The 22927-nt window shown below is 37.5% G+C and overlaps 1 protein-coding gene across 7 annotated transcripts in view; it reads left to right on the plus strand.

The window, feature by feature from the left end:
• Nucleotides 1–22927, plus strand: part of WDR33 (WD repeat domain 33) — a 69740-nt gene that overhangs the window by 12001 nt on the left and 34812 nt on the right. For all 7 annotated transcript variants that reach the window (XR_005602622.1, XM_039556767.1, XM_039556768.1 and 4 more), the window contains exons 2-7: nucleotides 4376–4600; nucleotides 6413–6481; nucleotides 6921–7025; nucleotides 7655–7750; nucleotides 8223–8374; nucleotides 10133–10230. Coding sequence is in view for 6 of the 7 variants with exons in the window: in XM_039556767.1 (XP_039412701.1) it covers nucleotides 4397–4600; nucleotides 6413–6481; nucleotides 6921–7025; nucleotides 7655–7750; nucleotides 8223–8374; nucleotides 10133–10230 (724 nt within the window). In the remaining variant the exon portion in view is untranslated. The remainder of the gene's footprint in view (nucleotides 1–4375; nucleotides 4601–6412; nucleotides 6482–6920; nucleotides 7026–7654; nucleotides 7751–8222; nucleotides 8375–10132; nucleotides 10231–22927) is intronic.

Here is a 22927-nt window from a genome sequence, read left to right on the forward strand (position 1 = left end):
ATAACTCTCTGTATTCCACCCAAGTTGCTTTACCTTTAATTAAAAATAGCTATTAAATAGGCAAGGATGTTTTAGTTACCAGTTACTGCACTTCATTAATGATGAGCTTTATTTTTTGCATAAACCATATGAAATATGTCAAGATTATACATAAATCAGATTTTTTTCTTGTAGTATTGAGCTATCTAGAAGCATTGATGTATTTAAAACAAGCCATGACTCTCTTTCTCCAAGCTTTACCTGTTTGGTGGTTTTAGTTTGGTTTGAGTAGCCTAATTTGTTTTATTTTGACTTAGTGAAGTTATGTGTGAATTACTTTGGTTGCATGATTGAAGTTGGAATCTGTCAATTTTCAAAACTTAATGCAAGATTCATTTTTATATAAAAGGAACAAACATATCCAAATAAGATGATAAAGTAACAACACTACTACATTTAATGCCAGTATTACCTTTGTAGCCTTATTTGGGTACGTGAATTAAGTGGTAACCATTTTCTGCAAGTGACTAATACTGTTGGTGACTTTCTGCTCATTTTAAAAAGCAAAGGAAGTGCCCAAGTCCATCTTCCTTAACACTGTGCTGCTCTGAGTGTGAGATTGTCATGAGGTTTTTTTTTGTTTTAATTCTGTTCTCCAGTAACGTCCCTCTGATTACTTGATGGCATCAGTAGACCTGGCATCCTTCTGGCACTAATAGGTAGGAATGAAAGACTTGCTCTGTAGGCTCTATATCCCCAAATACATTTATGTCTCAAAATCTGTGAAGCTTTGAAAGAGGTGTTCATGGGCACAGAAAGTGGAAAACTGATAAAGATGCATGGAAAAAGGGAATACAAAAATGAACTTAGTTCACATTACGATAAGGGTGTAATGAACTAGAAGGAAAAGCAATTGGTTGTGGTAACATTTATGTCTGGAAACAATGAAGTAAGAGCTGACTTATGCCAGATGTTGGAAACAAATCTTGCTGTTGCTTCTGATTGTGTGAATTAGGGAAAATATGGTTTCTTCCATTTAAAATCCTGTTGATGGACTCTAAAATAAAGAAAAAAATTGGTACTTTGCTTAAAATAGGAAATCAGATGTTACTACACTGGATTGCACAGTGTCCTCCAATATTTGCTTGCATGTTTCTGCTCACACTGCCAATACAAAAGGAGCTTTAGCTAATAGACATGCTGAATTCTGATGTTGTAGTTGATAAAAAAGATCTTAAGGAGAGCCTGTTGAGGCTTTGGTTTGTCCCAACAAAAGACCAGGTAGGATACTGATAACTTAAGCATTAAGTCTATTTGTCTAACTGGAGTAGAAGTCTTTGGGAAAAAATGTTCTAGTTTCATTTGATAATTGTGTGCCAAAACCATTTATTTCTAAAGCTGCTTTGCTTGGAAGCTTCACTTGGTGTGTATATGTACTCATGTATATGAGTGTGCACACATTTTTTATATCTCTGTTCATAGATTATATACTTGTCATATGCACACATGACATGATGAGGGTATTATGTGGATAAAACATAATATTTGAAGCAATTATTAGAAGAAAATGCTCCTAAGCAGCTGGATAAACAATACTTTTTTCAGAGTTCATTAATGCAGGTAGAAGGCTTTTCGTGATAGAGGCAGTGATCTCAAAAGTTGAAGAAACAGGATATAAATGCTTCATTTTTCTAATCCTGTGTCATCTCCCCTGTCATGTTGTTGTAGTTGTAATGTCACTTATTGTCTTGCCATAATCATGAGTGTGGAAGGATCTGTAGACATAAAGAGGTGTAATGAACATGTTTATGCCTTTGGTCCTAGTTCTTGCTGATGTGGATTGCATCTTAAGTGAAGGTTGTTTATGCTGATTTAAGATAGACACTGGTTGGACTCGCCTAAAACTATTGCAATCTAAATTGACCCATATCATACTTAATGCTTTATTTACCAATGATAGTAACGCAGAAAATTTCTTCAGCAGGTTTTTTTTTTTCCTGGAACATGAAAATAAAGTATTAATGTGTTGCTTTGCATTGTTTCCCTAAAAAGGGATTTTTATGTAATGTTTTCTTGCAAATATAGCTGATCAAATTTTTTTTGGAAGCCCCAGCATATATCTTTGTCTGCATTCTTGGTCTCAGTTCTTGACATTTATTCTTGCATTGCCTATTAGAGAGTATAGATGTGTGGTTTTGAAAAAAATATCTTCTGTCTGATTTAGAGCACTGATTGGTATAAGGGAGTGTCAAACTTCAGACTTGAGAAAGAGTGGTACTGGTAATTTCATCTGGGTTTCTGGGTCTTCTTGTGGTGTGGTGTTGTTTTTTGTGGGGTTTTTTTGATTGTGTTTGTTTTTGTTGGGTTTTTTCCTCTGACTATTGAATAACTACATTTAGGAGACTTAATGGACTTGTATGTTTAATGCCAGCTTGTTCTGCTCATTTGAAGAAGCCACCTTCTCTTTTTTGATATAAACTCCCAACAAAAAGAATTTTACCTGTGATATTTAACACTTGATACCTTCCGTACAACAGTTTGATACCTCCTGCCAAGTTGTAAGAGAATTGGAGATGGTCTTAGGGGGGCTTGAAGTAATTCCTGTATGAGAAAGTTTGGATACCTTGTTTCGGACAACCTTACTGTTGTAGTAGCTGTGTGTTACAGTGGTGGTCTAGAGTGGAGTGTTTGGAGACATGTGGTGTCTGATTAGTCCCCCTGGTATGCCTGATGTGGGGCAACTTTCAGGCAAATGAGCCTTCCAACCACCAGATGAAGGTTTGTTTTTTGAAAGCTGTTGTCTGTCTTCCCTCCTCCCTTCATTCTAGTTACCAAATTGTTCTAATAAGATGCTACACCTGCCAAAGGTGTTAAATTTCCTTACCTCATTTAAAGAAATGTGCTGTTTTAGTTTGGACTGGTTTGTCTTGAATGGAGAATAGTTGTGATGGCTTTAGTGTGGGAGTTGTTTGTGTAGCGAGGAGCTGGGTGCTGTAGGTAGTTTTATAGCTGGCTTGTGGCACTTTGTTAGCATGAAAAGGAGTGTGTAAGTCTTAAGTTTTCAGAGCTGTTCACTTCTCTGTGCCAACAAACTGCCTGATATTTATTTAAACGGCAGCATGCTCCTAGTGATTGGAAAGAATCTCTTAAAAAGAATCAAACCCTGCACTGCCTTTAAACAGACTCTTATATCTAACATTTCTATCTTAGCTTTATTTTGCTACTTAAAAATAGAAATGGTTTTGAACTGTTGGGTTCAAAAAAAGCAAGATAAAATTTTAAAATTGGCAGTGAAACAACTTTTCAGCTCTTTCAAATTGAGGATATGAGTATTTTAACGACTTAGGAAAGTACATTCATGAATTTACAAGCAGATTATGTAATCTTTTTTAAAAAGAAATCTGCTATTTCCTTTTTCTTTTATTACATGTACTTTGCTTCTGTGTAAACATTTAACCCTTTGTGCAAAGGAGAGTTTCTAGGTGTTCTTGAATTCCCTTGATGACAGTGCTAGTTTCTTTTGGTTAAAATGTTTTCCGAAGTGAGTTCAGGATGTGGGGGAGAACATGTTCAAAATGAAGTTTGAGCGTTCATTGGTTCAGTCTGGATCTGGCTGAGTCTGAAGTTAGTATATATTTTAAAGACTGTGTATATTGTATTTTCAGCTCTGAAGGAGTTGCTGTGATCTCATCATTTAAGGATTTCTTAGACTGAAAAATGAGGTTTTACACTCATTTCCCTCTGTCAGAAAAATTCTGAATATTGAAATTTTCTCCCTGCCCTTCACATTCTCTTAACATTCTCAGTGAGTCTTAGTTGTATTTACTAAACCTTGTTAAAGATGTAATTGATTTATTTTGTAGTAATAGGATTGAAAGTATGCCTACAGGTAGAATGTGATCTGTGGTCCATTTACAAGAAGTTGCGTGAAAGGAGGTTTATTTTTAGGTCATAGAGTAAGATGTTGAGTCAACATTTGAAAACTTTTTATCTTTTAATAGTTAAATTAATTTATGATTAATGTGGTGTTTCCTATTTTTTATACTGAATCTGAAATATCCTCTGTTAAAGGATCTTGCCATTTCTTGCATTTATTTATGCTGTTTTACTCAGGACATTCTTTTCCTGCACATTTTTAGTTTAGGGATGGTAATGCAAACTTAATAGTGAAGTATTTAAATTCAGAATTCCACTTGATAGAGAACGAAAGTATTTAGCTGCTTTGTATGTGGCACAAGGGAAAATAATTATTCAGAGGAATATACAAATGGTTTTTTATGAAGAAACGGTAATTTCTGAAGCTGTTAGTCATCCTTGTAAACTTAAGTTAGGGGAGATGGTAGTGTGGGGTTTTTGTGATCGTGATTGTGATAACGTAGTGTTTCACTGTCTGCAGCCTTTCAGGAAGGACGGAGCCATGGCCACAGAAATCGGCTCCCCGCCCCGGTTTTTCCACATGCCGAGGTTCCAGCACCAGGCGCCTCGGCAGCTGTTCTACAAAAGGCCTGACTTCGCGCAGCAGCAGGCAATGCAGCAGCTCACCTTCGATGGGAAGCGCATGAGAAAAGCTGTCAACAGAAAGACCATCGACTACAATCCCTCTGTAATTAAATATTTGGAGGTTAGTAAATTCATTTTCTGATTTTGTTTGGAAACCTTTTTTTTCTTCCTCATATTCGGGATTGTGCTTTTCAGTTTCCACAGGGCAGTCTGGAATACTGGGAGATCTACTGCTGTATTTTCAACCAAAATTACAAATGCTTGTAAATTTGTTATATTGTGAATAAAAGGGGGAGGTTGAGTGTTGGCTATAAAACTGCATGTTTTGTGTACTTTATGTAAATACCAATTTTTGCGTTTTGTCTTGAAATTCCAAGTTGGTGTGCAGTTGAATATCTTGTGTAATGTTCTGACTTTTCATAAAAACTCATCATAAATAATGTAGTTGTTCTTATTTTTGTTTTGAGATAGAAATTTCCCAAAATGGAAGATGAACCATTATCCCTTCCCCTGCAAAATCAGGGCACTAAAAATGTTTTCTCATCATTTTACTAAATAGCTCTTCAGCCTTCAGTGTGGCCTCTGAAAGTCCCTTTCTATACAGTTAAGAAATAGAGAAAAACTTAAATGTTAAGTTTTATTGAAGAAATGTTTCTGTAAAAATGCTTATTTAGTTCACCTGCTGGGATGGCATTACTTTCTTAAGAAATAATTTTCTCATCCAAGATTCACTCTACGAGTACTGAATGTTACCCTAGAAGAAACAGAATGAAATCTAAATACTGGTATTGATTATATATATATAATATATATATATATATATATAATATATATAATACTGCAACAGCAACATTGCCAAAATGTGATGAAATTAATTCCATCTGCTATGGCCAGTGCTTGATTATAGCTTGTAGGTGTTAAATTAGATGGTTTTCTTAATAACTAATCCCTTATCTTCTAAGATCTGTTCAAACATCAAACATTTTAAACATATTCTTATGTTTTAGGAATGCCCCAAAAGAGATTCTATTAGTAGTGGACTATTCTAAAAAACAGTTTTAGAAGTCCAGGACCTTTTTACTGTGGCAGGAATAAGCACCCTCGAAATTCTGTTGATTAAAATGGTAACAACATAAAAAAATAAAATCAGATCTCTGTCTGCTGGCATCAGTACTACTGATTTAATGTGGTTCTATCAAAAAAGAAACAACCAAGAAAAATGTGTAATTTGCTCTTGGCTTAAGAAGTTGTAGCAAACTGTAGTGGTGTATGTTGGGAATGTTTTACCTAGAATTGTAACTTGTTTCCAATATGTGTACAGATCCAAATTGGTTAGGGTCTGTGGCACAAAGCCAAAATAAGTAATTTAATTCTAAATTCATGAGAAATGTTTTTGAAAAGGTTTTGTTTGACAACTCTCAAAATTTAACTAATTGAAGGTACTGTTACCCCTCTGTCTTTTAAGTCTCATCCATTTGAAAGCGCTGTCTTCATGCTCACAGTGCAGGAGGTTCCTTTGGAGCTCATGTTGCTGTGTGGATTTCATGTGGAGTTCATCAGCACAGCTGCTAGTGGTGTAAATCCTTGTCCTGAATATAAAGCTTTGACACTGGGCAGCAGAGCACCACTGTCTGTGCCACAGTAATGTTCCTTGTTACATAGGACCACTGCTTTCCTGGCGTTAAGCTTCGCTTTCAAAGGTGTTGCTTCAATCAGATGAAATTAACACTTTAAACATTCCTGACTCCTTTTCTTACAGAGTATAAATTCCACGTGTTCCTTTTCCTGAGTCCAAAGTCTTAACACAGTTCATTCTGAAATCCTTGGAGCGCTTTGGAATTTCCCAAATAAGGATCTCCATGTGTGTCTTACTCTCTGTTATTTACCAATGAAGTACCCTACTATGAACTAGGAGTTGTTTTCTTCTTTCCAGAATAGAGTATGGCAGAGAGACCAACGAGATATGCGAGCGATCCAGCCCGATGCAGGATATTATAATGATGTAAGTAAAATTTTCCTGTTCACTGGTGAAGTTGTGCAGATAAAATTTGTCCAGAAAATAGGAAGGGTTCTGTATGTCAGCTGAGGTTACTTTTGTGTCTGCAAAAAGCCTTAAAGCTATGAAGGGTATCTTCACGTTACTTTGTCCTGTTGGAATCCATGCCCATGAAGGGACCTTAAAGTTGGACAGGCTTTTAATTTCTGTGTGTGAGAACTTTCGTAATGCACTGAGGTTGTGAAGCTGCTCTTGAAGATGCTGTTCCTGGATGTTTGAGTTGTTAAATCATGCAGACTTTGAAACACTTCTACCACCTTACTTCTGGTAATACCCCTGCAAATGACAACCTTGCTTTTCCAGAAATGGGTGTTTAGAACGTATGCTTTTCTTGAAGTTTCTGATTTAAATGTCATTACTAAATATTTTCTTTCTTCTCTTACAGTTGGTCCCTCCTATAGGAATGCTGAACAACCCTATGAATGCTGTGACAACAAAATTTGTTCGGACATCTACTAATAAAGTAAAATGCCCAGTGTTTGTTGTCAGGGTGAGTACAGTGTTGGAATTACTTAGTTGTGTTGTCTTAATTTAAATTAGACTGGGTCTTAACTGAACGAGAAGGCAGTTAAAGCATCTTCAAATAAAAACAGCATGTGGAATGTATGGACTACTTCTGTGTCCAGTCTTTCTGTGGAGGATTTTAGGAAAATAAGTGGTAAGGTCTGAGTACACAAGAGTTCTTACTCTCAGAGTTTAATGTGCTATTCCTACCTTCCTTATTACATTTCAGAGAGCTGACATATCTGACTCAAAAGAAAGGAAATTTGGTCTCTGTGCTCTTTGAGTCTCATAGCAGCTTTTAACAGCTTTTCCATGATGTCAGAAGTATTGTTTAGTATGGATATTGTGTGCTAGAAATGCAATGGTGCCAATAAGCTGTTTCTTCTTTACAGCTAGTTTTTCATTGTTCTTACAGTGGGCTTTGTCCTGTTGTTACAAAAGTCAAAAGTCCTCTGGCACTCTTCGGCATTTTTGCCTTCTCGCATCCTCTAGAAAGTCATTTAGTTGCTTCCATTTCCAAAGAGTCCCTGAAAAACCTCATGATTTATTTGGAAAATTGTGAAGAAATATTTGAATGCTATATTTGCACAGTTTAGTTAAATGTTTCTTTTGCAGTGGACTCCTGAGGGGAGACGCTTGGTCACTGGTGCATCTAGTGGGGAGTTCACTTTATGGAATGGACTGACTTTCAATTTTGAAACAATATTGCAGGTAAAGTAATCTGTCAAGATTTCTTTGTTTCCTTGAGGTCTTGGAGCATGTTTTAGGAGCACATCTTCACCCTGTTCATCATGGGTTTGTGGTCTGAGTGGTGATGGGAGCCTTAGAAGTCTTTTATTCTGCTCTGATTCCATGCCAGGCTATGGCTACAGGCAATTCACTTAATGCTTCTCATTCCACCTCCATCTGCTGTATTAACTGTTCTCAAGGATGTACTATGAGTATTTGTAATAATAAAGAAACACTTTGGAAACAAAGTGCAAATACTCGTATTATTTAGAAGACCATTGTATACAGAGTAAGGGATTTTTTTTTTCCCCCAACATCTTGAATGTAATTAGATCATCATTGTTCTCATTTCCTCATTGCAGCTGTTAAGTTGGAACTTTAGTAACTTCAGTGTTTGTGTGGATCAGACAGTATTTGAATGTGTTTGCTAGAAGTTCTGTTTCTGAATTTGCAGGCTCACGACAGCCCTGTAAGGGCTATGACTTGGTCACACAATGATATGTGGATGCTGACAGCAGACCACGGGGGATATGTGAAATACTGGCAGTCCAACATGAACAACGTCAAGATGTTCCAGGCACATAAGGAGGCGATTAGAGAGGCCAGGTTTATACACAATATACCATTTTCTGTAGTACCTATTGCCATGATTAGACTGTTCTCTAAGTGTATTCTGGGTGCAGAAATGCATGGGTTCTGTCAGATTCTGGGAAACTTCCTGCACCACATAAACACAATATTTCCTTTTGTTTCCACATTCTCACCGTTTTGCTGGCACCTTTCTGAATTAGTATTGTCCCAGTATCCGCCTCTGCAATATGTTAGAGATGTATTTGTCTGCCGCATTTTGCACTGGTATTCTTTTCATTTTTATATGGTGACGATGTGTATCAGTTATTCCTTTTTATACGCACTGTGTAAGACAACAATTTCATTCCAAATAAAGAATTCAGTCTTTAATAATCTAACTGAATAAAATATAAAGCCTTCAGAAATAAAACACCTGCATAGTTCTCACAAAATAATAAAACACTAAATAAAGTGAAGAACTGCTTGGCTTGGTGAAGCCAAGACTTCCAGTAATACTAAATACCCACGCAGACTGCCACATACAGAAGTCTAATGTTAATACTGAATGGGTTCTTCAAGCTTGAAACTGTAAGAAAGCCATTGAAAAGAAGATTGTAGGATATTCTCTTGGTTCAGTGTTGATGCCTCAGTTGTGCAAATGTCTATATAAAAATCAAATCCAAAGTGATACTTATCAGTAAGATGTAAATGAAGGGTGTTTCTAGAGCAAACCTGAATATAATTTTTAGCAAATGTTTTTAAAGTAAGCCTGAAGAGAAGCTGCAGATCCCAAATGGTGCTAAAACAGTGTTTCTTTGGGTTCAGGTGCTGGCCCTTGGTGATAAAGGTTCACTGCCACAAACTCACTTTCCACTAAAGTCACCATTTTTCTTGGTAGGGTGCAGCATTTTCTGCCAGAGTATGGTTATGAGAAGTGCTTACTTTGGATTCAGTTACTGTCTGACTATCATGGCCGTGCACTGAATTTCTCTACTGCTTTAGGCCCTTTCTTGATCATAAAGATCTAGGATTTCACAAGGGCTCCCTCGTGGCCTTTCACTGCACCAGAAAGAAAGTTGAGTGCCTGTCAGTTGTTGGAGATGTTCTGGCCCTGTTCACATGGTTAAATAACTCCTTGCTTTTCCAGTGACTTTCATCAATCAATGTTAACTGCTGAATCTGGGAGCTGCTTATGTGTCTGTAGGATTCTTTTCATGTTGTTGGTGGGGTGTAATAAGAGGGAGTGTTTCCAAATTGCTCTTAAAAGTGGTATGTTTGTTTTATATAGGTTTTTTTTTCCCAACAGTTAAACCAAGTAGCATTTTCCTGTAACCAGCTTTCCCTTATTTTTTGCTTCTCTGCTGCAAAGCACCTGTGGCTGAAGAGGAGTTTTTCCCTAAGAACTGTTCCTGTGCTTCTATGCAGTGTCACTTTCTTATGGTGTTACCAAACATGAAAATCTAGGGTGACAGTTACCAAATCATATTGATGTTGCTTCTCATCCTGCAGAGAAGGCATTGCTATGTGCAGTCACAGATAGGAAGGTGCTAAGAATAAATGACAGATTTTTTCCTCATTTGACAGGGGACTGCAGTGCAATAGTAATCCTATGCTAAATTCATGTCTTGTGATGAAGTGCCGTTTGGCAGGCACTGTATTCACTTAGAAGTGCCTATGTTCAAATGCCTCCTTCAGTGTATAACACATTACAGTATAATTTTGCCCTGTCTGAGAAGCATAGATAATCTGTTAAATGCTGACTTCTTTCCCCTGCTGTGTGTCTTCATGTAACAGTTTCTCACCCACGGATAATAAATTTGCTACATGCTCTGACGACGGCACTGTTAGAATCTGGGACTTTCTACGTTGCCATGAGGAGAGAATTCTTCGAGGTATGTGTACCAAAAGTACTGATTGGGGTATTTCAAGAGGGGGAAAACCTTTTTTTTTAACTAGGTGTTCACAATACAGAAGTATCAGCTTGTCTACAGTTTGTCTTAATGCTCCAAACAAGTTTTTGTTTGGCTGCTGCTATAGGTGCCTTATATTCAGAGAGGCTGCAGTTCACAATGGCATTACACTGTTTACTCTCCACTTAAGCTCTAAACAATGGAGGTGGATAGAAGGACATTTTACTGCTCCTAATTTGGTAGAAACAACTGTTTCTGTATCAGGAATACATTTATCTTTCTCCAAGGCTTAATCTCAGTGACCACTGTTATTTCAGAACATGCATCTTCATGCAGAGGATTCCATTCTTCTCACGGGCGTACCTTTCATTTTGATTTCTTCTGAGGCAAGGTAGTTATTTCTCATTCCTTAAGAGGAAGAGAGTATTTAAGTAGAGAAAACAGGTAAATTTTGATCACATCATTTATAGCACAGGCAAGTAATCCTAGCTTTGCTTGAAGTTTTCTGTCCAGCATCTATGTACCCTAAATTCTGGTGCCTTTCCACTGGTCTTCTTGAGCCTTTCTCCTTTTCTTGCTGCAATCCCAGTGAGCAAGAACAGTAGCTTCTGACAGCTATTCCTTTTTTGCAGAGATGTCCAAGGTACATAATTTAGTAAGAGAATGTATTGAAAGGCTGCTATGAGAGACTGGGGGTTGTAGATTTGCAGATAATCTGCAAAGAATGTATGTAATAAAAACATGGGCTTTCAGTTCTAGGTGTGTGAGCTTGTTCAGTGCTTTCCGAAATTAAGGAATTTTTTTTTTTTTAAATCATGCCTCCAACTTGGACCTGCTTTCCGTATTTTATGAAGTAGAGCTCTCCCTATTTCTTTTGACTCTTAAGCTCTCTTCTTGTTTTACAAGTACGTTACTTTTAAACACCACTACTTTGCAAAGACATTGAGCCTTCAGCATTATTGCAGAGATATTTTAACAGCATGTGTCCATTATTTGACATTATGGTAGGTGTGTTCTTTCAGGACCTGGCAAACAAATTTCTAGGTTATATAATTTACACCTGTTAGTCTGGAAGGCCTCAGATTTGGGAGTGGTTTGCTTGATGCTTTACGAAGAAATCATTCTGCCCTAAACATATTCTGTACCCTCCTCCAGGTATGTACTAACCGTGTGGAGGAAATAGGGATTGCCTCCAAGCAGAGTTGTCAAGGTTATAAAAATCCCTCCACTTCTACATTCTTTCAGTGTTCTGTGTAAAGCAGAAGGAGAAAAACATTCAATTTAGGCTATAGAGAACAGAATTTGCACTACATTTTCTTGTTACCTTGTGTATGTTAACATCTGATTGTAACTTGACCTCAGATAGAATTATCCTATAGTTTCTTACATTTTACACATCTCAGTATTCCATTTTGAGTTTGCACATAGTTCTAGAAAGAATACATTTGCTTTTACTTATGTCATCTGCCCACAATACACTTCACCTTTTGCATAAGTTAGAAGTGGTTTGAAAACTTTAACATCTTTGGATAAAATTGAACAGGGCAGATTACTCTTTGTTTCTACTGTCAGATAAGCAAAAAACCACCAAACCCCAACCTAAACCCAAAGAACACCAGCAAAAAAATCTCCCGCAACAAAACAAAATAATATTCAAACCCCTGATTGTTGGGAGGATGTCTCTGCAAACATACAGGTTTGATTTGGCTTTGGTCTTTAGGACTGGTTTTGAATATGGTCAGAAGAGTTACTTGAAAGAGCTGATGGGTGACATGTAATTTTCTTGGTAGAAAAGACAGGCTTTCACTCTGTTATTTGGAGCTTAGGTCTTATGGCTTTAGGATACTGATCTTCAGCTTTTGGCTTCTCCATGTGCATTCTGCTTTTACATAGTTACAAGTGTGACCTGTAATACTTTGCTTAGCACAGCCTTCCAATGGTGTATTCATGCCATTGCCATCCAGTTAGTGATCTATAAATTAAAATTTTGGTGCCACTATGTCAAAAGGATTTTATGTACATTGTTTAGATCAAATGCAATGCTGGGAAATTATTTTTATTTCCTACTTTGACACATCATACAGCTATTCTGGATAATAACTGGTGAAGTTGAAGGAGTTCTACAGTGTCCTTTAGGTCCAGAGCTTCACTTCACATGTTAAGGTGTTCAAGTTGTCACACCGAGTTATAAAAATCAAATGTAATTATCAATTTTCAGTCAGATGTACTAATAAAAAGATTAGCACTCACAGGGATAATATGTCAATATATTGTTATTCTTAGTGATTTTTCAACAACAAATTAAGGAACATATTTTAGAAAACAGATTTCAATATTCTAATGGTAAGGAATGCTTTTAAAGCGGTTCTGTAGAGAGCATTAAAGTTACTTGGATAAGCTTTGCTGATACAAAAAAGACAGAACTCCATAGACTTACTGCAGGTGCTTTTGCTTGCACTGGAGCAAACTAGTATCTATTCCTGTTATGTATTGCAATGGTTCCCTTAAAAGCAGCCTGAAGCAACAATTCTAGACTTACCTTCTGAAGAGAGTATTGAAAAAACAGTGGAAGTGGTAAATTACATAAGATGAATTCTCAAGGTTTTCCTGCAGTTTTCAGCTATCTGTAATAGGCTTTTTCAGTAGTTTAACTGATGAATACGTGGCCTGCATGAGATACACTTCTTAACTGGATCCTCTTTCGTTTAATTGGTGAAAGAGAAGATAAACAGGATACCCTCTAGGGTTCTTCATATGTTGTGCCAGAGGTTCTGAGTCTCTCTTCTTTAATCTCCAAGTCCCTTTGCTGGCCAGTTTTTCACTGCTTAATGTTGCCTTGGCTGTTGTTTCTACCACCATGGCTTTCCAGAGCACAGGAGGTGGAGTTTGGGCATTTTGTTAGCAGTACATGCAGATTTATCAGGCTCCTTTTTAATACCCTAAAGAAATAAATAGGATTAAAATCTTGTTTTCTTGGGGAACCATCTTTAAATAATTCAAGTGAATTTTCTTGGAAGAACTTGTAGGTGGAAGAAATAGCACTGTGTGTCATTGCCTCCCCACAGCCCAGGTGCTGCCTGTCTTTTCTCTTGAGGTAGAGCTGCTGTGGGCCTGATTTTGCACCAGTTGCTTTTGCCAGTGTGAATTTCTGTCCTGGTGCTATCTTGATGATGGTAACGAGTGCAGTTTAGTGCACTTAATAAAACACATAGGTGGGAACTTTACTGATGTTAAAAAAAATGCTGTTTTTAAAATAAGACATGGAAAACAGACTATAGTATAGCAATATTTTATTTTCGTGACAATAATCTGTTCCTCTGAAAGCCATTTCCAATAAAACACTCTCAGGTCTTTTGTCTAAACTGTTGCAATGAAGTTAATGCTGGGAACATTTCTATGAGAACATACACATGGATGGATGGCTTTTAATAATAGTAAAAACATCTAGTGAAAAACTGCATGCAGTACAACCTTCATGTCCCTTTATTTATATGAGAAATTAACACTATTGGTGGTTTTTACTGGTGGCAGTGATGTTCTGGGTGTTTGTGCTGATGTATCCCTGAAAATATTTTGGGTAGGTCATAAATAAACACACGATTCCTTAATTATTCCCAGCACGACGTCGTGGGCTAGGAGGCTACAAATAGATTTTGGATTTCTCAGTTCCCTTGTCTTTCCTTCTCCTTCCTTTCACAGTAGAAATGAGTGCTTGGGAGGACTGTAATGTTTCATTCTAAAGTGTAGATCAGCTCTATGTTCCCAGGATTTCAGAGGTTGCCTGCCTTAAATAGGTCTTTTGGGGAGGATGACTCCACCCAGCTCTCTGAAGGATGGTATAACCCATGCTTTTAAAAATACTTTCTAGATAAGTTTTTCTATTTTCTTTCTTTAAAATAGGGTAATACACTAAATGATCTTTCAGCCAGTGTGGTAGACTTGACAAAAGATTTGTCTTAGCCTAATTTGAGCCATTAAAACCAATCAAGATTTCATTGCATTCTGCCTGGATTTATAATGTGCAGTTTGGAACAACATGTAATTTTTTTAACACTATCACCTACAAAATAACACGTGTGTTTGTGCCTGCAGGAGTCACAGCAATCATGGTAAACAGACTTTTCATCTGCTCACAGGTTCTGAAAAAGTGTTTCCATCTCTAGTCTTACTGAAATAACTGAGGAATTTTATTCCTTCCTTCTCTTCCATTTCTCAATCTTTATTAACAAATAATGTACCATGAAGTTCCTTCTGCACTTTCCATCTGAAAGGGAAGGATCTCTTCAGAGTTTTTTCCCTCAGTCAAATAGCATATCCTGTACTCAATTTAGACATGAGTTCCATCAGTAAAAGGAACCTGAGGACCAGAACTACACCTTCAGCTTGGTCCCTCACTTTTAAACATGCGTTATTATCTCGCTCTTAGCCTTGAAGCAAGTAACTTCTTAAGGTGTTTCCTTTTCTTGGAATATAATTGAACTCTACATTGAATAATTTAAAAGAAAAAAATCCTACCATTGCTGTTTCCAACTTTTATTACCCTTATGTGAGGTTTTTCTTTTTTTTCCCTTGTCTCAGCAGAGAGAAAACTCAGCAAATTCCAGAAATGCGTGTCTCTCAATACCATGTTTCTTGTAAGGAGACCCACTGTTTCAACCTTCAGGGGTTTTTTTGTGGGGATTGCATCTTTAGACTATTGGGATTTCAGGTCTATATGAAATGTCTTCTAGTCTACTGATGCATCCCTACATGAATATTAGAAGGTTTTTTTACTCAGAACAGAAGCTCAGGATGAGATGAGACCTGGCTGATAATGGCACCAACCATATCAATCTAGAGAAGGCAAGTCCTTGAATTTTTGAACTTAAAAAGGTGGACTGTTTTGGAGTGCTGGTATTGGACCAGTTCAGTCTCCTCCTTGTTGGTGGATTTTTTGTTTGCCACCTTGTGTTGCAGGTCTCTGATCTTCGTTAATCTTTGTTGCCAAAGCTGAGCTGGGGCTGGGGGTAAGAGCTGTTGCGGCTGAATCAGTTGAGGAACAGCTGCAAATGGCTGTGCTTTTCATGTGCATTAGGCACAGGAAATGTTAAGGAATTTATGTTAATAGTGAATCTGTGAGAGGTTTTTTCCTGCACAGACAGTTGGGATCGCTTGCACAATCTGTGATGCAGGAGCCCTGTTGTTCTGCTGCTCGTGTTATGCCAGTAATCCTGCTGCTGCTCCTTTGCTTTTTTGTGCATGGTGGGCTCTTCATAGTGTCGTTCACTCCTCTCATTAGGGAACGTCTCTGCCTTTTTGAGATTAAAAGTTACAAATATTGTATACAATTTCCTGCTTCATAAATAGAAGGTATCACACAACATATATTTCCCCAGCATCTTTCTCTACACTTTGCTCCGAGTTAAGTAGCACCAAGGACTTGGAGTATGAATACTTACACTCTTTCTTGAGCTTGTAGATAATCTCAGTCATTGCTGCTTGTTAGGATGGTGGGTATAACCTATGTTAGATAGGAAGAGTCCCATTTCTTGCTTAAAGCTACTAAAAAATGTTCAGGATAACTCAGCGTTATTCCCTGTAATGACTTTCGAGACTAAAGTGCGTTGGTTTTCTCTGCATAGGAAACTTCATTATAGGTAGGCTTTATTGAAATATCCACTTCTATGTGTTAAAAGTAGAAATCCATCTGAGAGTTGAGAAAGTACCTGCTGTATTGACTTTCTATTCAGCTTTCTATTTGTGAAGTATTTTGGATTGAACAAAAATTTGGGGTTGATCCACTAAGTTGAGGTGCTTGGTTTCTGTGATTAAAAGATGGTGATAAGGTGATAGCTTCAGGCTTTTGCTCTGCATCCTAAAACAATTCCAGGAGTTAGAGGATACTGAAGACTGCTCTTGGAGCTGGTGGCACCCGATACGCCTAAGAATTCTAGTCCAATTGTGAGTAGCGTACAGCGTACTAAGTCTTAGAGTTCTGATTCTTATCTAGAACCAGTGTTTTGAAAATCCTGAAAAATTAACAGGAAATACATAGAATTCTCAAGGAATGGGTAAAAGAGATCATGAGACATGAACCACAGCACTATGCTATAAAAAAAGTTATACTGCACACTGTTGTCAAGGCTTTTCATGAGACAAGGATGAAGAGACGCTGTGCAAGAAAGAGATTATTTCAGATGGAACTTTGAAATATTTTCATCCCTTAAAATTGTCCTGAAGCTGAAAGTTATATAATCACTCACTTTGAGCCCAAGGGCAAATATTTGTAACCCATCTATTCTGTTAAGCTTGGAGGACTATTGAGAAACCTTAGTGTTTCCCAGGACATCCAGCTCTCAATGCTGCTGAAATACAGGATGGTTCCATAAGTGGTTCTCTGCATCATTAGGATTTCTTGCCTCTGCTTCCTTTTGTGTGTCTGATGATTGCAAGGGGTAGACAAATACTGAACTAGGTGAAACCATTTTTACAGATTGTTGGTTATAAGTACTTGAGGGATGAGAACTTTATTTCCATCAGTTGTGACTTCATATGGAATTAAAAATAATAGGGCACAATGCTCTGTGTAGGCCTCAGGATGCACCTGCAGTGAGAGCCACTGGTGCAGCTGTGAGCTTTGTCCTTCAGCCCTACTCATGGATGTGAAGGAGGAAAAACACTATATAAGCAGATTGCATTGATACTAATAATAAAATCCTAAATTACAGAGGAATTTGATTGCTGATGCTAAGGTATTATCAGTCTTCCTTTCTCAGCACAAGTGTGGTTGTTGAAAAGGAGGCAGGTTGGGTGCCATTAAGGATAGTGGCCTCCGGGTCATAGCAAAAGTTCTCAACAAAAAAATAATTATCTGGAATTAGCCTTAAGCCAGTTATGTTAGTAACTCGTTTCTGATAAAGTCTTATGTAGATAAATACTCAGAATTGGACACTTCATTAATTAGATCTTTAATGGAATCTTTTATCTCACATACCATTTCCTCAGCACAGATAAAATAAAGCTCTTTAGGAAAAAGTGGTTGAAATCTTCAAAAGATGGAAAAACACAGCTCCTTGCTGAAAATAATCCATGTCAGTCCTCAGAAACTTTCCTTGCCGGCTTCTTGATGCCACTTGTATGGATTAAACAAAACTCTTTTTCATTTATTGAACTTTTATCTTTTCATATCCTCCAGTTACTGTACTAAAAGCTTTTGTGCATCTAGGTAAGCATGAACTTTGCAAAGCATTTGATATTTTCTTTGCACCATTTCTAATCTACATACTTAAATTATTTCCTGTTATTTTTACATTTAGTTCTGAGTGCCATTCTAGGTTTAGTAGTGAGACACACTTGGCATCAAGTTTTATCATATGAATAGTATCACAGTTCTTACACTTGAGATTACATGTTCCTAGGGACAGCTAGACCCTGGGAGATGGGGAGAGAGCCTGCAAATGTTTTCCCTAAAATATGGTGGCTTTTTTTTCCATGTTTTCTGTAACTTCCTGGCATTAACTTTCTCAGGAGAAAGCTGGTCCTGCTCATGGTATGTTGCATTTTTAGGAAGACAGTCAAAATTTAAACTAGGAATGTGCTGAAATGGGATCATATAGCAGACTAGGAGAAAAAGGACAAATAAGAGCCCTGAATAAATCTATGTGAAAGGTGACTGGAAATAAGAAGCGTGGGAAATGTGAGGAAAGTGTGGAGGCTGTGTCAACACGAAAAAACAAACAGGTCTTGTAAGGATCCAGAAAAGCTGGTGACAGTGTGGGCGTGGAGATGAGAATGAGGTGTGGTGGAACTTAGCAAGTCACGCTCCAGGCATTTTGTGAACAGTTTGGGGCAACCTCAGTCACTGGATCAGGGCAGGGGTTTTATGGCTGAGTGACACACGTGGACAGTGTAGAATGTGCCAAGAGTGTACATGTACTAATCTGTGTAGTAATAGTACTCCTAATATCTTTTACATTTTGTGTTGTGTCTCATGACTTGTAGAAACTCAAGTTGATAAGTTGGAGTAGAGTTAGGAACATGCTCTGTATTTGTTCTGAAGATGAACATAGAGTGAATCGTACAATATGCTCAGTTGGAAGAGACCCACAAGGATCATGCAGTCCAGCTCCTTAGTCCTTGTCATCCCCAAGAGTCACACCATGTCCCCAGGAGTATCGTTCAAAGCCTTCTTGAACTCTGTCAGGCTTGGTGCTGTGACCACGTTCCTGTGGCATCTGTTCCAGTGCTCAGCCATCCTCTGGGTGAAAAACTTCTTCTGGTGTCCAACATAAATGTCTCCTGACTCAGCTCTAGCTTTTCCCTTGGGTCCTGTTGCTGGTCACAAGAGTGGAGAGATCAGTGCCTGCTCCTCTGCTCCCTCACAAGGAAGTTGTAGACTGCAATGAGGTCTCTCCTCAGTCTCCTCCAGGCTGAACAGATCAAATGACCCCTCAGCTGCTCCCCATATGGTTTCCCCTCCAGACCTTTCACAGTCCTCATGGCCTCCTTTGAACAGTCTAAAACTTAATGTCTTTCTTACCCTGTGGTGCCCAAACCTGCCCCCAGGACTTGCAGTGAGGCTGCCCCAGGGCAGAGCAGAGCGGGACAATCCCCTGCCTTGCCCAGCTGGCAGTGCTGTGCCTCATGCTCCCGTAGGACATGGCTGGCCCTCCTGGCTGCCAGGACACCACTGACTCGTATTCAGCTTGCCATCCATCAGGACCCTCAGGTCCCTCCCCACTGCTGCTCTCCAGCCTCTCATTCCCCAGTCCATACACACAGCCAGGGTAGCCCTGTCCCAGGTGCAGAATCCAGCACTTGCCCTTGTTAAAGCTCGTGTGTGGCTGGTGATTGGCCAGCTTAGTGCTATTTTAATGAGGGAGGGATGCCATCATTCTGACTGTACCTAGGAAAAGCTATCTCTGCCACCTGATTTCAATTCTTTGTGTTGCTTAGTGATAGTCCTTGTGAAGCAATGTGGGCTTTTTTTTTTCTTCTTTTAAGTTTTGTCAGTTTACAGCTCTAAAACTGAAGTATCTAAAGTTGCTCCTCAGATCTAAGGTTAGCTCTGGTTCACTTCAGTTGGGAGTACAACCAAGGTACCTGTGTATGTTTCTGCAGAAAGTAGTTGAGTACATTAAGCATGCAAGCATGTACTCAAGACTTCTTTTCAAAGTTCAGTGTCAGAACTTTCCAAGGGACTGATCCTTATCTCGCAGTGGAAATACAAATTGTCACTTAGTTTTGCTACTCACAGATCAGGCTTTTTGTTGAAAACAAAACATGTCTTCAGGGAAGACATTTTGATTTTTGCTGTTGAAAGTATAAATGTGTCTTGCAGGTAAAGTAACTGTCGTGAAATTTTTATATATTCATTTTTATTTATAAAGGGAAGGATTTTAATGGGGGGTATTTATTTTTTTATTTGAAAGTGTTAGGGCTGTTAAGTGTCTTAGCTTCAAAGAAGCACACCTGTAACCATGACAACTAAACAGGAGAAATCTAAAACTTCTCAAAATATATTTATCATAAACTTTGTCCGTGAAACTTTTTGTAACAGTTCTTCTATCCCAGACAGTTTAGAGTACTATTTGTAATTATTAACTCAGTGGAAGCATCTGATATTTCTAGTTCTGCAAGGTGTTATTTTGATACATTACACATGCTGTCCAGTTCAATGCATCAGCTAGTTATTTATTTTTTATACACAATATTTTCTTAATATTTGTGATGTTGTGTATGCATTGATTTTGCCCAACTGCACATATTAGAGAGAGCTATTCCAGATGTAACTACAGCCACATACAGAAGTAGTTGTAATCAGTGCAGTTTAATTTGCTGGTGTAGACAAGAACTGCAGGTGTTTTACATATATTGTCATTAAGGACAAAAGGTGATCTTTATCTGGTTTTGACCATTTAGAGAAATTTTGTGTGAAATTTTTTGCTCACCAAAATTAGTTTTTGAAGGGAACTCACCATATATAAATATGAAAAATTGAAAGGTTAACTATAGCAGGACTGGAACAGGTGCTTCTACCAAGTCACCAAGATCTTGGAAAGTAAACTTCAAATTTTCATTCAAAAAAGCTGAGGAATGTGTTACCTTAGCTGCTTAATATTGGGAAGAAAAATACCTTTTAGTAAAAAACAAACTCAGCTTTCTGTGTGTGCTGGCAGATGCATATTTTCTACCATATGTACAATAGGTCTTTTCCTCTGCCTGTTTCTTTAGAATGATGGAGCATAAAAGTATTGAAGATATTGTGTTAAAATCTTGTATTTTAAATTTCATCACTTTAAAAAAAATCCTCTGAAGAGAGTCATAATAACCTTATAAATTAGTAGCTGTAATACTACTGTAATAACTGTAACTGTTCTAGTTCTTAAAGAGTAAAATGAACTGCCGAAAAAATGTAGCTCAGGATCCTGTCTATTATTAGCAGCATACTGTTATATGCTGGGGAAATCAAGTCTGAATAATTACACAATACTATTACATTTGAACTTCTCTTTATAGCTGACTTCCTTCTCTCCTCCCCAGGGTAGCCCTGTTTGGCTTTATTTTTTTCTCTGTGTTAAGATTTAAGGAAGGAGTAGCTCTGAAACATGTTTACTGTCCTCAGAATTTGGATAGCAAGACCTTAACATTCTTTCTTGCTTAACACAAAGCCTTGTGCTCCTTGAGATCCATTTTTCATCAAAGGTTAAGGTTCTTTCTGGCTCTGTAAATAACCACTACACTTAAGGATTAAAAAAAAATGTGAGTGTCATCTTTGGATTCAGTGAAGAGCTGATATTCCACCCCACCCTTCAACTATCTGTGGGAGGCACTTGTCCCGAGATGGTTGACAGAGTAAAACATCTTCCTTTGAAAAGGAAATTTTCACCATTTTTTAGTATTTGGAGAGATGTAGCACAAATTGGTGTAGAGATGGTATTTGTATGTAATTTCCCACTTAAGTACAAGTTTAATGGCAATCCCCAGAAGTTCAAATGAGTTCAAACTCATTTGATGTTCCAGATATGTTGCCATTATAAAAATAAATATTATAATAAAGTTAAAAGTTCTAAAAAAAGAAAATAGTTTATTTTCTAATCCAGTGGAAAACACATTTAAAAGGCCGTTTTCACTGCAGAGATGATCTCATGTTCAGGATCTTTTTTTTTTCACCTGTTCTCTTACTAGGGCCGTAGAACAGTGTGAGAGCTTTGCTTAATTCTAGGGGTTGTGCAGTCTCTGTCCTTGGAGGTGTTCAGACTAAATGTGGATAAATCCCTCTGTGACCTGGTCTAACTTCATAGCTTTGAGCAGCAGATTGAAGAGAGACTTTTGAGATTTCTTCCAGCCTCACTTACCCAGTGGTCTTGGGCTACTGAATTATACTGAATTCCCCTGTTTTGCCAAAGCCAGTAAAAATCCTACTGATGTGGGATTCAGCTGTCCACCAGCATATATGACATCAGGAACTGATCTTCAAAAGATGATCAAAAATTCCTTTTAAAATATTTTTTAGTTCATTTTTTTGGCAGCTTTTAACATGCTTGAGGAAATGCACACTGTTTGGATTGGAAAGATTTCATGTTTAGTGGATCTTTTTTTTAGAGATGATAAATGTTTGATCATTCCCTAGTAACTACTAGTATGTTAGATGTAATCATTACTGAAGTTTCAGAACTTCCTGTGTCCTACAAGCATTAAAACTTTGTTGTAAATAAGAAGGAAGGTGTGAAAGATGCTGTCAGCATCTTTGAAGCTCCTTCTGATTATGTAGTGAGGTAAACCAATACCTATAGATATATATACACTATATATACGTAATTGTTATATTTGCATATATAATTTTTATTTAAAAATCTGTAATAGTCCCAGGGGCACATTTTATTGCCTTAATACACATTTGCTGCTTTCTTTTATGTTTCAAAATGATGCGGTCTTGAAAAAGAGTGTGCAGGTTGTATTGTAAAGCTCTAAAGCCCATGCACAATTAAATTGAAAGTGTTTGCTTTAAGAGAAAAAATAAGAAGAAAAAAGTGATTTAGGTAGATGCCTTACTCATTGAACTAGGGCAGCCTAGGTTTGTCTGTGTGCATCAGTGTTCTTGAAGGTGCATTTCTCTACATCACATTTCCAGATTCCAAAGACTGTAAGTAGACCTGCTGCATTTACGAAAATAAGCCTTTACATCCAGATGAAATGGGTCTCAGACAATCTTTTTTCTTCTTTTTCTTTCAAGTAAGAGCTGGTCTACAGAGTATATTTCACTGTTCATTCCTACACGTCTTCCAGGTCTCGATTGACTTTAATGTCTAAACCAAAATTATTCAATTTCTGAGTTCAAGCATATTAACAGAAGACTGCACATTACTAAATATTATTTTGCAGTTATCTTAAAGTTAAAAAAATAAATTTTAGAAGTTGTTTTGTCTTAAAACATGAAAAGTGCAGGCCACATTTGTTTTGGTGTTTTTACTATGACTGAGTTTAGAAAGGACATTTCAAAAAAGAAAAAAAACACATTTCAAAACTTGTAGACAAAATTTCCCCATTTGAATTGTAATTAATTAAGAACAAGGTACCATTGCACATGGAAAATACAATCTGGGCTGCTGTAAAGCATACTTCTGTATAGCATAGGTACTTCCAATTGTTAGCAAGAGGTCTCTGTTTTCTAAGGATTAACGAAGTCTGCATCTTGATA

Source organism: Corvus cornix, chromosome 9 (assembly GCF_000738735.6).
Source record: "Corvus cornix cornix isolate S_Up_H32 chromosome 9, ASM73873v5, whole genome shotgun sequence".
Classification (NCBI taxonomy): domain Eukaryota; kingdom Metazoa; phylum Chordata; class Aves; order Passeriformes; family Corvidae; genus Corvus; species Corvus cornix.